Source organism: Anser brachyrhynchus, assembly GCF_964034855.1.
Source record: "Anser brachyrhynchus genome assembly, chromosome: 2".
NCBI classification, from domain to species: Eukaryota; Metazoa; Chordata; class Aves; order Anseriformes; family Anatidae; genus Anser; species Anser brachyrhynchus.
Genome location: NC_137695.1, coordinates 72,231,489 through 72,248,474, shown reverse-complemented (window position 1 = coordinate 72,248,474; position 16,986 = coordinate 72,231,489). Strand labels below are relative to the sequence as shown.

The 16,986-nt window shown below is 40.9% G+C and overlaps 1 protein-coding gene across 1 annotated transcript in view; it reads right to left on the bottom strand.

The window, feature by feature from the left end:
* Positions 1 to 396: 396 nt before the first annotated feature.
* The window catches only part of LOC308190442 (uncharacterized protein), a 117,110-nt gene continuing 100,520 nt past the window's right edge, over positions 397 to 16,986 (bottom strand). The window contains exons 7-10 of the mRNA XM_080581831.1: positions 15,219 to 15,291; positions 13,316 to 13,372; positions 11,023 to 11,095; positions 397 to 5,715 (exon numbers count right to left, since the gene is read on the bottom strand). Coding sequence (XP_080437957.1) covers positions 5,659 to 5,715; positions 11,023 to 11,095; positions 13,316 to 13,372; positions 15,219 to 15,291 — 260 coding nt within the window. The 3' untranslated portion in view covers positions 397 to 5,658. The remainder of the gene's footprint in view (positions 5,716 to 11,022; positions 11,096 to 13,315; positions 13,373 to 15,218; positions 15,292 to 16,986) is intronic.

Sequence of the window (16,986 nt, the reverse complement as noted above, 5' to 3'; positions counted from 1 at the left end):
GTTAGGGCTCTTTTTACATCACGCTGCAAGAGTTACAGATCTGACAAAGGAATCCAAACTAGTCAGCCTCTAAATCAGAAGCTGCTTAAAATCAGACATTGAGTTGAGGTCACTTAAAACTACCTGATAAAAGGTGGTGAAAAGTACATGAAAACACTCAGGGAGAGGGGAGCAAGAGGAGGAGGTCAAATCGGCTGCTCTCTACTGATCGGATGGCTTGATATTAGAAGGGACAGCTGCCTCTGCTTGAGAACCAGACTGCAGGTCTCTCCTGAAGGAAATGCCTAAGCAGGAGCAGGACAGCAGAGAAGGCACACTAGGAAAGATACTAAGTGGTTCCAGGAGCAGGAAATCAAACACACGACTCCACTCACCCACGCGAATGTCCATCTTGTTCACAGGCAGTCTTGCCTACCTCTTGCATGGCAGCTGAGATTATTTTGTGTTCTTTGTGGCAGACGTGACCAAAGATGCCACTCTGCAGCACACCTGACTGCTAAAGCAATTGGCAGAATACTTGGGAAATGCAGGTGTCAAACCCCCTCGGGCCAAGAAAAGAGCTGGATCTGAGTTTTCTAAGAGTCACTTCTCAAGAGTAGAAATGCTGTAGTCATTATCTTGCTCCCCTTTCCTGCTCAGTAAGGAGAGAACAACAACCAATGTTGAATTTGTAGACTTTTACAAGGTAGGTCTGCCCTAAGAACATCTGTAAAGTTAAGTTTCTTCTGGGAGGCAGGCAAAGAAGGTATTATTTCTTGCCCTATACCCTAACATGGAAGTTGGCCTGACACTTAGACCTGTACAGACTGAGATGCTTACAGTCAGTGCCAAAACTGAAACGGAGGTGAAATACAGCACTTAAGCATAGAAGTTAGGGAGAGGCTGAGTTGGACTTCTGTGGATTGATTACTATTTTCGATCTTGTGTAGGGACAGATATTACTGAGAAGGAATAATACTGTAGAAAATTTTAACCTAAGTTATACCTATAAAAGCAATTGGAACATCAGACTAGAAAATTACAAAAAGTCTACATAATTCATTGGGAACATAATGCAAATTGAGTAACTGCTTGAGATGACCCCCAACCATCCCACCAAAGAAAACAGCTTACCTCAAATCCTAAAGAGATTTCCAAATGCATTTAAAGTTTCTTTAAGCGAGGGAAAAATCTTTTTATTTCATATTGTTCAGCAGTTATTTACAATTAAGCAACTGAATGTATGTAAAATAAGCTAGTTGATAATTACCAAAAAAGACCAATGAGCACTTCTGTGAAGGTATTCCAGCTATAAGAAAAACAATGTTAGATATTTATGCAATGATAAATATATAAGTAACTCTAGATATTTTAACAGTCTACAAAAGGAGCCAATCTAGCAGAACTGGAGAGAGAAAATAAAGGTCAGGAACCTGACTCAGGCAAACACTGATGACCTGCTGGCAATATATAGAACATGCTGTTTTAATGAATTCCACTGTTGGAACAAAAACTTGGTACAACCAAACAACCATGTTTGTTTAGCACCGTTGTGAGCTTTTTCATAATCTATTTAATGGTGCAAGAGAGAAAGAGGTCAAAGCATACTGTGTACAGAAATGTCATTTTAATTGGACAAATCCATTTAAAGAATTTTTGCCTGATTAATCTAGTCTTGACTGTGTGAAGGCATTACCTAAGTTTATTTTCTATGGGTTTCTTTACATTTTGATTGGCCTTAGAACTCAGTCTTCTGCAGGATAAATTTTTAAATATGCTGTCATAGCTTCCCTTGCAAAAAAATCCTTAAACCTCAGGATACCTTTTTAAGAGCCCACGAGCAATGAAAGAATTATGCAGATAGCACATCAGTGTTTGAAAACTGACAGTGTCTCATGCCTGAGGCTGAGGACATACCATAAACCTATCTCAGCGATACTCAGCAATTACTGTCTATTGGGTCATGCAGATCTAAATTTGTGATGTACACAATGGGTAGAGCATGTCTCATGGTGCAATGATAAAACCCAGACACACAAGGCATCTGGTATGCTTATGTTCAGTGGCATAATTAGCGAAGATTTCCCACTGTTGCTACCACTATTAGAATTTAAACATGAAAACCATGGAAACAGCTCCACGCTTACAGTCATGACTAAACTACTCAGACTGCAGAGCCAAAGACATAAATGAACTGGAATTGTCATACTGATTGGTAGTAAAACAGCCAGAATAAACTTGATGGATAAAGAAAGCTGTATTCTGCCAGTTGCATGGCTGACATATTTCATGCATATTCGTATTTCATGACTGAAAAATTTTAAAACACTGATGTGTCAGGTGAAAAGTGATGTACATGGGCTGATTTCTTAATCACTTTGTGATATCATGAATGTATTTCCAAAATCGGATATCTCTCATCTTCAATGTTCAAAGCAGTCAAATGAAGTTAAGGCTATGATGTTCATAATCACACAATGATTTTGGATAGCCTCAAATGTTCACTTTATTAAATAAAGACCCTGTTTCAGGCATCCTCAGTTCTTGAAATATAGATGTAGCCATAATGATCTGCAGGTGTTAAGGCTTGTTTTCATAAGAAGTACATTACAAGGCAATTGTGGTTCATTCAGCAATTAGCGATTAGTCTTTGGTAAGAGAGAAATCTAAAACAGCATGACACAGGTGATACGTATTCCACAAAGTACCAGAGTAGCTCAGTGGTCTAGAAAGTATCACGAACTTTTGCTTTGCTTCCTATGCTAATCGTTATTAACTACTGATGGTATAGGGTCAATTAGTCTAGGGAAATTGGTAGAAGCAATTACAGCGCTAATTTGCTGGAAATAATGAGTACTTCCAGTGTAACCTGCAACAATAGCATTGGCACACGTGGACAGCTGTCAGCAGAAATTCAAGGTAGCAAGTGTACCCGCTGGCTGGCATAGGGTAGGGCTGGCTTTATGACCCTGCACCCAGAAACCTTGGATGGTTTCCCTGCTTCAGAGTTTTGTCACCTCCTACACTTTCCAGTCATCTTATTTCCTATTAGCATAACGTGTGCAGCCTGCCACTGTTGTTCAGCTGCTTCTTAAATGGTTATCTTATGCTATTTATTAAAGCATCTCATGCTAGTGAAAAGTTCAGGCCTATTAAGAGGCAAGAAGTGATAGGTCTGTACAGTCACGTGGGAGCTTTGATCTTGGGTGCTGAACAAGGGCCAAGCTAGATGAAAGAGGTAAATAAGGAGTGCAAAAAGAAGGCAGGAAGGCAGACAAAGTAGGAAGTAATTGGGAGGGAAGAAAAATTAGGAACTGGATGAGAAAGCAGGGAAGAAAGATGACTAGAAGAGCTTATTTTGCAACTCCCTGAGGAGGGAAGAACAGAAGGAGGAGCCAATCTCTTCTCCCTGGTCACTGATGACAGGATGGGAACAGCACAGAGATGCACCAGGGTCAGGTCAGGCTGGACATGAGGAAAATGTCTTTACCATGACGGTGGTCAAACACAGGAACAGTCTCCCTAGCGAGGTGGTTGATGCTCTGTTCCTGTCAGTGTTCAAGAGGCATTTGGACAATGCCCTTAGTAACGTGCTTTAACTTTTGGTCAGCCCTGAAGAGGTCAGGCAGTTGGGCTAGATGACCCTTGTGGGTCCCTTGCAACTGAACTATTCTGTTCTGGTCCGGCCTCTTCTATTCGATACTATTCTATTCATCACGAAAGCTGAAGATTTCAGTGAGCAAGAGGAGATGCTCCCTCCGCTGCAGCCGGTTACACTTAGCAAGTTGGAAGCATAAACAATTACTGCCAACATGCCATGCTCCGTGATGCTCCTCGTGTGCAAGAAAACAACTGGATGAACACGCTAAGGGAAAGCAAGATGAGAAAGAAGGCTAATGGGCAGGCAACTCCAGTGCCTGTGGTCAAGAGGAGGACCAGCAGGCTAGTGTCCCAAAGGACTTGCTGCCAGCTACACAGGCAGGAGAGAACTGGGATCCACTGGGGCAATCTAGTTTCTCTGGAGCAACCTTTCCCTTAGGACAGACAGCAGAGATGCCTGTTAATAGAAAGGCAAATCCCATGGCAAAGCACAAATATCAAGATAATTATTGCACTTTTTAGACTGTGAATTAACACAAGTAAGTTAACAAAAGGCTGCTTTTTAAATAGGGAAGAGAATAAATATATTTTTCTACCCTTTTATAACTGTGAGGACAACCAGAAAATGCTTCCAAAATTGATACCATACGTGCAGATTAAAAACAGGCTGCAAGCCAAATCCTCCTCTTCGGTTTCACTGGCGGAGCCCAGCAGACTGCCACAGAGCTACACTCAAGCAGCAGGGGAAAGAATTTGACCCTTTGACTGCTTCATCAAAAGCAGCTAACTTCCCACTGTACTTGGCGGCCTCAATATTAAAAGTTACAAATGGCTTTGTGCTCAAAGCTGTACTGTTTTTCTGCTAGGGTATTTAGGTGCTGATGCCCTCCTGCCCTGCTCTCTCCGAAAACAGATTCTCTTTCCCTGCAGAAGCATAACTGGCATCTTTGCTGTCTACTGTAGACATATTAGATTGTCGTTAATAAAGGAAGGTTTCTCCACCTTGTCAGTATGGCATATAGCACAGCTATGTAAAAGGTGGGAAAACCAAGAACAGTAGGATAATTTACATCTTTTGTAATTACGTCTTTGATATCTTCCTTTCCCCTCATCCACTGATCATTTTCCTAACACAGAAAATCCATCAAAATAACAGACAAATTTTCAGTGGGCCTATCATTTAACTTATTCATTATTCCAAATGGTCCAATTTCATACCTGTGTACTTTAGTTCAACACTTGCTATCAGCCATTTTCAAAATCAGGCTATTCAAATGCTAGGTTTTATCTCCTGATCACAACTGGTTAAGATTTATTTTTAAGTAACGGAGGCTATATATTGTATATATAAATGAGAATGTAAATTCACAAAAGAAGAATATACAGTACTTTGTGGTAAAGCTAAACCTTGAAATGCAAACCTTAAATTAGCGATGCTTATTTACACCAAGAAATTCTGGAAACTCTCTGTCTCAGTAAGGACCAAAGACTGGGTAATCTTACTCAGATGATAGATAAAAAAGTATTCCAAGTGAAAAAAATAAACAAGTACAGCATGAAAATAGCCCCTCCCCCTTTTTTTTTCTACCAGAAACAGTATACACTGCACTGACACCTTACAAACACTAAACTTGCTAAAGCCAAGCAATTAAAACTTTTGCTTTTGCTTATAAAGAAAGGATGTTGAGTCTTCAGATGTAACCTCAATTTGTCCCTTGATGCAATAGGTGCTTGATACAGACTGAGTTAAGGATATCTGCCCAAGCATCTTAGAACAATTCAGGAATGCCACCTACCCAGACCTTACGCAGGCTGATCCTGAATTCAGTTTTCAGGTGACAAAATCAAGAAAATGGGAGAGAGAGGAAGTGCCTTGGCACTCCATTTTGTAACCTTACGTCCCTGCTGCAGCAGATGAAATTATCTTCAGTTCCTTTTGCTTCTGCCACCTTCTTTCCAGTCTCCATCTCTCCTCCCAGCAGCACTCGAGGCAGAGCTGTCTGGATGCTCACTAGGAGCGCAGCAAAAGGTTGAAAAAGAAGTGCAGAACAACTCTAGCTTCCACTGACAGCAAGCAAACTATTCTCTCCAAGGCTCAAACCTGGTACAGGCCTTTCCAGAGATGGCAGATGCCACCTAAGGAATAAAACAAACAAACAAAAAAACCCCACATGATTTTAATGTATTATGATGTTTTTTCTCCATAACTTCTATTCTTAGCTACGATTAAAGTGTTTTGGCCACTCGTGAAACAGCGCAGCGCAGAGAACATATCAATTTTCCCTTCCTTTCCCATCCCTTCCCTCCCCTCCCCTTATAACTAGACATAACATCTCTAAGATGAAATTCAAGCAAACACCAATGTCTGTAATGACTGACCTGCTTAATATAGTGCAGAGGATACTGATAAAAGAAAGTAATTAAAAAATTTTGGAGTGAATGCTGATACTTATAACGTTGAAGGAAATAGTATGCATGAGGCATCTTAAGCAGCCCAGCATGACTATGGCACTGCAGCTCAGGAGCATCTCCACACAGGGATCTGTTCCCCCACAGTACCAGGGCCCTGCTCTCACATGGGAGGCCATTACAAGACGACACAAGCCATCTCCAGACGGTTTCTGTAGGAGACAAGGTAATACAGTCTCATTAGAGCTTAATGTAACCAAAAGAGTTTTATGAATTTAGGTTTTTAATGTCTTTCCAAAATGAGAATGATTAGATGATTATAAAACGTGACCTGTAAGGAAAGATCAAAGGCATGAGGCTGTTTAGATGGAAGAATGAGAGACATGACCACCTTCAAGATGTAAGGGATAAATTTGACTAAGACAGGCAGCATATTTTACATATGCTTACATATAATTAAAATACATAGAAGAGAGTGAAACAGCAAGGAGGTGGCTTGTCCAAAGCAGCTCAGCAAAGCCAAGAACAACATTCAAGACTTGCCATGATCAGTCCAGAGCTCCAGCCTGTAGCCATTATTTCTTCTACACTCTTTAAGTGTCAGATGCTTTCTGAATGGAAGATAGTTAATGACTGTCATTGTATACACAGAGCAAAGTTTCTCCTGTGGAAGTCTTACCTGAGACTGATTTATCTTTACAGTTATCACTTGTTTTCTTTTCAGCTATCCTCCTTCTAATTTAAATTACATGCATCCAATTATATATACTTCCCAATAAAACAGAAGTACAGAAAGCTGCCAGAAAGCATACTTATGAAAGGAGAGGTAGGCAAGGGATAAATAGGACAATATAGCAATCAAGTTGCTGTAATCTGGTGACAATCACCCTTCCCTTCCATATTTCTTTTCCTAGGTCAATGTGAACACTTTTTGTAAATCACAGTGGCGTATCTACTGCAAGTGGTAGTTCTCTCAGCATATTTTTTCTATCAGGCCTAGGTTGCAAGCATTGCAGTTTGAAACTACAAAATAAGTTTATGGGATTCATCACAATATCAGTGGCTGCTCAGCATTTTTAAAGGAAGCTCTCTGTAGCCTGGAGGAAGAAAGTCTGCACCTTGGTTACAAATTTGTACCTGAAAGTTTGAGGCTGGGCAGTGAGGCTGCCTGCAAGCCTGTTCAGTTTGCTACTGGCTTGGAATTTGCCACAGCTTAATCGAACTGCAATAACAATAAGTTTGAAGAGACATCTCAAATCCTAGAGCCATGGGATGACAGATGCCCTGTCAAAGCATAATCCTGTTCTCAGGCACATCACAGATACAGCACTTCATATCTTCTCTCACTTCTACAGGAGTGCTCACTGCACTATTTTGGCCCTTTGAACAGTTCAGCCAGGAGAGTGATAGGATGAGCAAAGCACTGCTATTCAGCTACATCTGGCTTCTACAATGGGTAGTGATTTCTTAAATGAAATCAGCATGCTGAGGATGTGCCAGCTGGACACAGTAAAACAGGGATAGCATTCCATTAAGCGAAGAAAGAATAAAGAAGATAGATGTTCAATGAAGTACATTTGGCCCTTTGTTTGAAAACCCAAGTATGAAAGTAACTGTTTACAGGAACATCTCAGAAGGAGAATCTCTGAAGACCTGAAAGTCAAAATTTTCTAGTTACCTATGCAGCCAAATACCAACCTCAACATGTGGCAGATAGTTTGATAGTAAATAATGCATTCTAAATTAAGTTGGCTATCCAGTGAGCAAGTTCCTTTTACTTAGGTGTCAAACAACACCATATCCAAGGGAATTCGGATGCTCAACCATTTTGAGGGTATACTCAAGAAAGGAGAACTGTGCTATAAACTAGGCAGAATTTACCGTTATCCATTTTTTCCTTCTAGAAACCAAACTCTTACATGCTATATGAAGCAAAAAACTCTGATTTACAAACAGTGTTATTCAGAATATCATTTCTTCAAGCGAAGCCTCGTTAGGCACTATGTGCAATAGACCGAAATGTAAATCATAGCAGTAAGTCATGGATCATCATAACCACAGTTTCCGTTGGCTTGCTGGAACCTTTCTTGGACTGCACATGATTAGTGTAAGTTAATAATATATGCAGTCACTTCTTAGTATATGCAAACACCACTGTAGAGTGTACATACTTTAACAGATGGAACTGCCAATAAGCAGTGGTTTTTTTTGTGTTTTTTTTTTTTTATTTTTGGTAGAAAATAACCTCCTCTTTGGGACCAGGAACAGTATGTAAGTGAAAATCATCATTTTATGTCTTAAAGTTTTGCACCTGTCTCTGACAAGAACTATATTCCCCTGCTCTGTACTGAGAAATATTACCAGTTTGACATTTGACGTCCTTGGTAACACTAGAAGCTTAAGCAAACATACGCAATTATAGGGAAAGGTTAGATTTAGATTTGTCTCTGGGCTTGTACATAGCTGTATTCTTTATTTTTTGTAATGCTTCCTGGTGTTCACAAAATAGGGAAGCCATCCTTAATCCCATAGAAAGATTTTTGTCGAATAGCTAGAATTCTCAAATGCTGGGCACTGGCGTGAGAGATAACCCCTCATGTAGGATGCTTCCAGGATTAAACTCTTACAGGTGTGAGAGACCACTTCAGGTACAGACACTTTAAAAAAGGGATCCTTAAGGTCAAACCTAGTAATCAGAGAAGACTTGCATACAGCAGCAGGTGACTGTGAGTATGCATGAAACTCAGGGGAAGCGGGGAAACAAAAGTGGATCACAGAAGAATATTTGAGAGTTTTCTCAAAGATATTGCACCCTCTGGCAAATCTAACAGACATCTGATCACAGCATGTGCACAAAACACCACATCCTATTTAGATTGTTACTGTGTTAAAGGTATAACAAAAGAACAAATAGAAAGAACAGACCAGAACAATTTGCATTATTTTCTCCTAAAAAATCACATACCAGACAATGTAAATACCTCAAAGTTTGAGTTCTGTAGAAACAAAACAAAACTTTTGCCCTGCCCCACAACTTCACATTTAGTTGCTTTCCAAAAATCCTGATATAAACACTTTTTTATGCAAGCAAGCAACAAGCCAAACACTGGAAGAGTTTTGAACCATGACAGGGTACTGATGTCAGCCAGAAAACAGAATTCATCATGAATTAATAAAAAAGGGGGAAGGAGTTATTGTCAGTAGGTTTTAATCATCTGCAATGAAATAATGGAATGAAAAAAAAAAAAAAAGGGCAAGAGAATAGCAACTCTAGACTTTTTCATTTGATACTGCTAGTAATGTATACATACTGGTGTACTCTACAGGCCTGATATTCAGTAAGCTTTAGTATCCAAAACTCAAATGTACCAGGCATTCTTTGGTTAACTCAGCACTTTTAAAATCAGGGTGTTTCTCGCCTTTCACTTTCCAAACACGCTGCCCTCCTAAAACATCCTAAAAAATGAATAGCTGAGATTGACATATCCCATGGTCTAGCTCATATATATACACTTCTGTTTTGTGGAAGCCTCTGCTGAGTGATAGAAAGTTAAATTTGGGTCCAGGTTAAATTTAATAAATCTTACTGTTAATTTCAAATTTAACACTACAACTTTCCAGGAAAAAAATATAGTTTTATCTGCAATAGCGGTTCCCAATTAAAATAGCCTCTCTTGCCTGAATGCCAGCATTAGAGATGAGAGACCAAACTAATATGCTTTGCTTGGCTGGTTATCTAAGTCTTTCCACTGGCACTTTCTCAAATGACAGCAGTGGAGGAAGGCAGAGGCAGCAACAATATTCTGGGGTTTGCTATCAAGATGGGAGAGAGAAGAAAACAGCGAACAGTGCTACAGGAAGGGTTGGATATGGCTGGGAATTGCTGGTGTGTAACTGGTTCTGACTGAAACATTTCATAAGCATTCTTAACAAATATTTTGCAATTTCCTCAAGTATGCCCCTCTCCGCCCACACACACACACCTCTCTCATTATGGACTTAACATGCACTGCAAGCTTCCCCCTTTCACCAGTGCAGCGAGAGAGTTTTGACACGTGAATTCTTGGACACTACTGCAAATTTACATGTGTGTGTGTCCCTCTTGCCAGAATGCAACCAACAGCAATGAGGATGAGTCTTACTTTCAAAGGAGATTTTTAAAGAACACTGGCTTGACCTTCCACTGGGGAAGGGGGGAAATGCCTGAACAGTTTACTTTTTTTTCTGTTGATGATGAACTGCTAAAGCCAAAGGGTTGCCATCTGCTTCTGTCAGTAGCCTTTTGTCACCATCGACGACTGTTGATTCTGGGCAAGTAGCAAGGTCCACTGTCACCTCAGTAGCCATGATATTTTCCTGAAGCTGGTCCCACTATCTGCCATAAACTTTTCCTCCCTCTGCCGGTCATGCATCAATGCACCCCTCTTTCTAACAATGGTGATAGCTTCCATGCTTCTCTGCATGGAGGCTTGTTTTTTCAGCTCTTTAAAAAGTGCAGATAACATGGAGAGCTAAACACAGCCTGTCAGGAATCTCCCTAAAGGTGATTCTTCACCAGCTGCTTTCGTTTCTCTGCTCCCAGGAAACTCGTATGAATTTTTTTCTCTGCCAGAGCTTGCTGAGCACTTAAAAAAAAAATCTCATGTCCCTTTCTTTTCTCTTTCCACTTCAACCTTTGCAACTCAACACTGGAAGCAACTCCAACATGCCAGGGGATGTGCTCACCTCAGGCACAGACAGGGCTATCTGGCCTGGAGTGCTGCATACTGCTACAGCTTTTCCCTGCTCCCTTCTGAACAGAAACTCCTCTCAAGCATAACAAGGCATGCAGACCCAATATATTTTAGGCTTGCCCATTGGTCCCACTTGTGTTCCCCTCACTGCCTGGAATGGAGACAGAATACTTCTTTTTTCAGGTTTCTCTGCCCTCTGGTATTTGGGCAAAGTAGGGAAGTGCAATGCAAGGGGTTAATTTTCAGTTTAGTCCTCAGCCAACAAGCTTTTATATATATAAAATAAAACTTGAAGGTTTACCCAGTCAGAATAAGCTGACGTAAATGACATCTTCTGCAGCAACTCAGGTGGTCTTCTACAGTCCTTAAGGTGCCTAAGGAGAGAGAGCATATAACTGCAAGCTCTTTCTTCCTGGGTAAGTTTATGGAAAATAAGAATACTTTCTACACCTCCACATCTTCTGAGGTTGTCAACCAGAAGAGTTGTTTTCTTCTCACGATGCCTATCCACAAAATCCTAGAGGTTATGCTTTATAGAATTATTGCTGAAGATAGCACCTAATTATTTTTTCTAGCTTTTTCTTTTTACCACATAGGAGAGTCATGCTTTCTGTCCACAGACAGCAATCTGAAACTTCTTAAGTGTATCTATGAGTTGAAGTCAATTGCCTTACTAAGCTGTACCTCACCTTAAGCCAACCTGCAGAGGGAATCAACAGGTCCATGTTACAGAAACATTCAGAAATCAAGCATATTTCTGCTCCCCTGACATCTTCTGCAGTGCTTCATTCAAAAACTTCCAATACTACTGGAAGGATAGTGTTAGGAGAAGCTATTCCTAGCTTGGTAATTGTATATACCAAAATAATTCTCTGCTACCATCGCTTGTATTTCCCTACATCACATTCGTCCCCTAAAAAAAGATTTCAGATCCTGCCTAATTTCTGAGAAGGTATTATTTAACCTCTCCCTGTAGCTAGAAACTGCTGCCTTGAAACCAAGGTTAAAGACCTGGCACAAGTATCATATATTGTCAGATAAGTAAACTGAATCAGTCAACTCAGAAAAACCATACAGTTTATGGCATGTCTAATTCACTACAGTATTTGAATCCAAACAAGAAACCAGAATCCAGATCACTCACAAGCTGTGAATGAGAAAAAACATTTAGAGGTTGATACATATCTGGATTATTTCTTCCAGGTCTGATTAAAGAAATGTAAAACAAACCAAATCTGCTTTTGGGTCCAGCTGACACCCAAGTGAAGATGTTGGCAGTAGGGCCTGTCATGAGATCCTGGTAACCCCAGTTCCAACTCCCAGTGCTCCCCTGGCTAGTTTTCTGGGACTCATTTTGTTTCTAAAAAAGTTATCTTGTTCTTGCATCTAAACTCCAAGTTTAAAGGCCAGTGTGATTCCTCTCCGCAAGCCTTTTCTAGGCCTGGAAGGAGAGGAGTGGAAGCAATGAGCTACCACAACTGTGCCTATGTAAGAGATTAATGTGGTCACAATCTGAACCCCACAGAAATAGGACAGGTAAGCGCTGCTGGCTGCCTCAGCCTCTCAGGAGCCAGAGGAAGGAAGATGAGGGCAGCTCTGAGGAGGAAGGCTCCAATGCCTCTAGAGCCCTAGAAGTGTGAGGCAAGCAGGAAGGGGGACAGAAGGGGCTTGGGAATGGTATCTGCTTGCTCAGCATATGGCAGCAGCAGCAGAGGCTATGCGGCTGACTCCTCTTCCCCTGTGCCACTGCAAAATAAAATTACTGTTTGCTTCCTCTTCTGCCTGACTGATTTATACACACGTAACTTTAGAGCTGTCAGACTCCATTGCAAATAATGACATCCTGACAGATGAGAAGGTCTCCCCATGTCCCTTTCTGAGAGTGCAGCTGCCAGTCACTGCAGCTCCAAACCTCTCAGCCGCCTCATTAGTAATACTGGAGGTGCTACCAAAATCTTAGGCAATATGTTTTGGATAAATTTCAGTCATCTCTGCTGCTGACTCAGTGCTTATTTCTCCACTTCAACCATGTTCCCTCACCCACCTGCTTCTACACCCACAGCCCTGACATATGGCCTGAATTATACCTTCACTTCAATGCAGGATTTAAATCATCTCCCTGCCCAGCAGCCTGTCATGGATCAGCCACCAAAATAGATCACCTGCTGGGGTCTAAGGAGATCACACCTGAGAACGCCAGGCTATGCCATAGGGATAGCATGGCCAGGCAGACTCAACAGCTGCCTCCCTGTGGTAAGCACAGAAGAAACATCAGAAGTTAAATGACTTTATCCACTGCCCCAACAGATTCAACTTGCTCAAGAGAGAAACCTAGCTTTGTAACCCCCACCTCCCCTGTTTTTTTTTTTTTTTTTTCAAGTCAAAAAACTCCTCTCTTTGGCTGCCAAAAGTCAGTAATAGCCAGGCTGCTCCTTTTAGAAATGGATAGCACAGCAGACCTGCTTTGAAAAATGAACAAGACAAAAAGGGAGTGTCCTGATGTGAACATGTATTTAGTTTTGTAAGCATCAGTGATTTTTGAAAGTACTGTATGAATATATGTCTCAGTTTTTTAAAATAGATGATTCCCTCACCTCTTGGGTACACTTGTTCCTTTTCTTCTCTTCTCCCTCCTTTTACTCATCTCTTCTCTGGGAAAGAGACAGAAAGGAGCAGTTGCACGGTACCAAACTGTTAATTTCAGTTAAATGGTTTGGAATTAAAGTTAAAATACTTCAATGCTGCTGCTTTCCTCACACGAGAATTCCTTAGGCTTTTAAATAACCACACATGCTTAAATCCTGATAGGTAAGTCAAAAGCACAGTCGTGAAACAGGTCTAGTTGCTGGTTCCAGTCCTCAGTGATCACAGGGGACATTCATGAGAGCACTGACCTTCACCATCTTCTCACCACAGCCATCAGAGCAGCAACAGTGCAACACATGCTGAACATAACTGCCCAATAAATGCAACATCCTAAGGAAATGTTTCATAGGTTAATCAATTGATTCAGCTGAAATTCATAAGGTATTCCAGCCTTGTTTTTTCCTTACGTAGAAAACAAGAACTGTCATAGGATGTTTGGGGCTCCTGCCTCAGAAAAAGTGCCACTAGGCCTGGTTAGAAGACAAAAGCATCCTGTGGGAAGTACCAGAGAAGGGCTCAGACCACCACTGTTGATATCGCAAACAATATATTTGACAGTAGTAACCTAATCTTTCCTATAGTGCAACTGTCAGCTCCTAATGGCAGCATAATCTCTTGTAGGTTCCTCCTGGTTGTCTCTTTGAGGTCACAACCCCCAGGCAGAGTAACTGCTGTGGGTGAGATTGCCTGCATCTGGCATTTGATGGGGTTGGTCCCTAATAGAGTGCACCAGCATGGGACATACCAGTGTCTGTCAAAAAGCCCAGGACTGCAGAAATACCCTAGCATTCCAGAGATGTAAATGGAGGAAGAAGTCCATGCTACACTTGGTGAACAGAAATGAAAATGAACCTGAGAGATTTCATCTGTCCTTATCATTTTCTGTGTCTGTGGTTGAGGGGGACAATCACAAGTATAGGTATGAGCTAGAATGGCATGCACGGACCCAAAGAGCAAAGCATCCCTCTAGAAAGCCACTGTTGGGCACAGGGAATCATTGCTTATAGATGGAAGAGTGGCTCCTTGTCTGAGGTGATCAGTTTTAGATATTTGACAGATGCATAGTCTTACTGAAAACAACCTATTAATCAGAAAAAATGAGCATTGCCAGCTTTGCCAATGGCTCCAAGTATCTGCAAACTTGGTTTGCCTGCAAACCATGCTTTATGTCACTGGGCTTCCTATAAGACTTGTGGATGTAACACAGCCCAGAGTCTACTGTGAGGCTTTGAGACTTGCTATACACAGACTCAGATTTGATCATCTATTTATAGATTCTGCAATGTTTGTGGCTAGTCTCATTTCAGCAGCCACTTAGTTGAACATGTTTTATAGAGCTTAGAGGCTGGAATTCAGGCTCCTAAGACCACTTTTGAGAAGACTGGAATGGTCTTGTGCATGTACAGATAATGAGATGGCAGTTCATGAAAGTGAATTAAGTACTATGTAAACAGCTGATTGTTTGGACTCCTTTTCAAGAGCCTGTCCCTTATCATCAACAATATTCAAATCAAGTCAAAGCACTTAAAATGCTCTTGCATTTCTCTCAGACTAAACTGCAGTCACTGCTCTACCGGGAATGAAGCTAAACATTAAACAAGTTAATCTTCATCATAACAGGTTGTAAAGCAGTTTTTCTGCATAAAAATGTAAGCTACTTAAGAAATAAAGTGTTCAGGTTAATACCATGATTGTATGCCCATATACTTCTCCTGCCACAATCTCTAAATTTGTTTGTGGTTTTATAGGAATAAATGATATGCTAGATATGCAATAAGAGCAAAACATCATCTCGTGTCATCACTTTTCCACTGCAAATTCTTATTTATCACAACAGGAAATTCTGCTTACATTTTGAGGTTACCAACTAGGTCCAAGGTTTTCAGTGAAGTCTTCTCTGTGAAACACAGCCACCTCCTTTGGCCTTTAAAAAAAAAAAAATAAGAAATTGATTACGTTTACTAGCGCATAGCAAAAAGAGGATTTCATGGCAGGGGGTGGCAGCCAGGAAGATGTGATATAAAATTAACGATTTTATTCTCTTGACAGGTAAACCAAGTATATATGACAGCCTGGCTCAGCTAGGCTTTATCCACTCCCCAGGATGGAAAGCCTGTGTCCAGGAGGGTTTCAACAAAATGGATGCTTTTGTCTCTGAGCCTGAGATCTGTCAACCTGTCCCTCCCCCCATCCTGCACTGAGTCTCCACAGCAACTCGACTTCTTTTGCTTCAGGGATTGCCTACAAAAACAAGGCCTGAAGATTGTACTGCCATCTGGGAGCATGTTGTGGGGCAGCAGTCTGCTACTTTAATTACATCGATTTGTTTAAAAAAGATGATGCTATGCATTAAACAGACTAAATCCCTTCAGTTTATCCATCTCGTAGGCTACTTACATGATTAAGACTGGCCCAGACCTGGGCTGTAAGTTAATGTTGCCCTAATTTACCAGTGTCTTAGGGCTGCCTTGCCTCCCACTATCCTGAAAGTGCCTGTATTTCTTACTGTCCTCAGTCCCTCACAGTATAGCTCCCAACTGTAAATAGGCTGTAAGAGCCCAGCTAGCTCAGCAGAATTGGGATCCAGGAATTGCTATCTACTGTGCAAAAGCCAAAAATAGCTTTGGGGAACATAACAGAAGTGACCAGAACAAATCTCGGTCTATACCACTAGTTGTTGCACTATTGAAACCCCAAGATCCAAGGGAGGAAATACTTCCATGAGAAGCTAATAAAACCAAATAAAATCTCATGTTTACACATACACATGCTTTCAGGCCTTTTCTTCAGGTCTGAAGAAAATCTGCTGTTCTGACTCCTACGTGTCAGGTACTGAGGTGACTGTGGAATGATCCAGTCTAGCACAATGCTCTTTTCATGCATTTACTAACAGAACCCTTCTGTGCAATTTCCTTTTTCATTTAACCTGTTCTAGAGTTGTCAGATAGACTGAGGAGAAGTGCAATGTACAATAAGGCACAGTCATATCCTTGTACAGGTAATTAAAGGTCATAAACACTAATTATTCAGTAGACAATTTAAAGTTTTATTTCCTGACTCAGTAGTACAGTTGATTTATCCTGCACATAGTCCGTTTCATCCTTGACTGCACAACCTGCTCCACAGCTTTTTTTCTTTTGTACAGGCTTTACAGCTACATAAAACTTCGACAAATCATTTCTGCCCATTCTTAATTGAACAAAACTTCTCTAAGACTGTCTGTAATCACCCCAGAGGCAGAACCTTTGCTGTGAGGGCATTATTTGCATTGCATCCTAGAAAGTAGTTTAAGACACAACAGCACCATCTACTGAGACTGACTTTTGTAAATCCTAGTACATCTTTCAAAGTATGTTGATACATTTGGCTGGTACAAGCACTGTGTTATTCTGGAATATTAGTGACACTGTGCTGAGTAGGAAAAGGAAAAAATATTTCATCTTGTCATGAAAACTGTTAAAGTTTACCTATAATTGTTGCTTTTCTCGAGGTTAAGGAAGAAGTGCTCCCATCTCAGTGCTCAAGGTTAAGAACAAAAAATCATTTATGCATCCAATAAATGAAATACGTTGTGGGTCAGCTGATTAAAGTGTATCAGTGCATACATATGCCAAAGAAA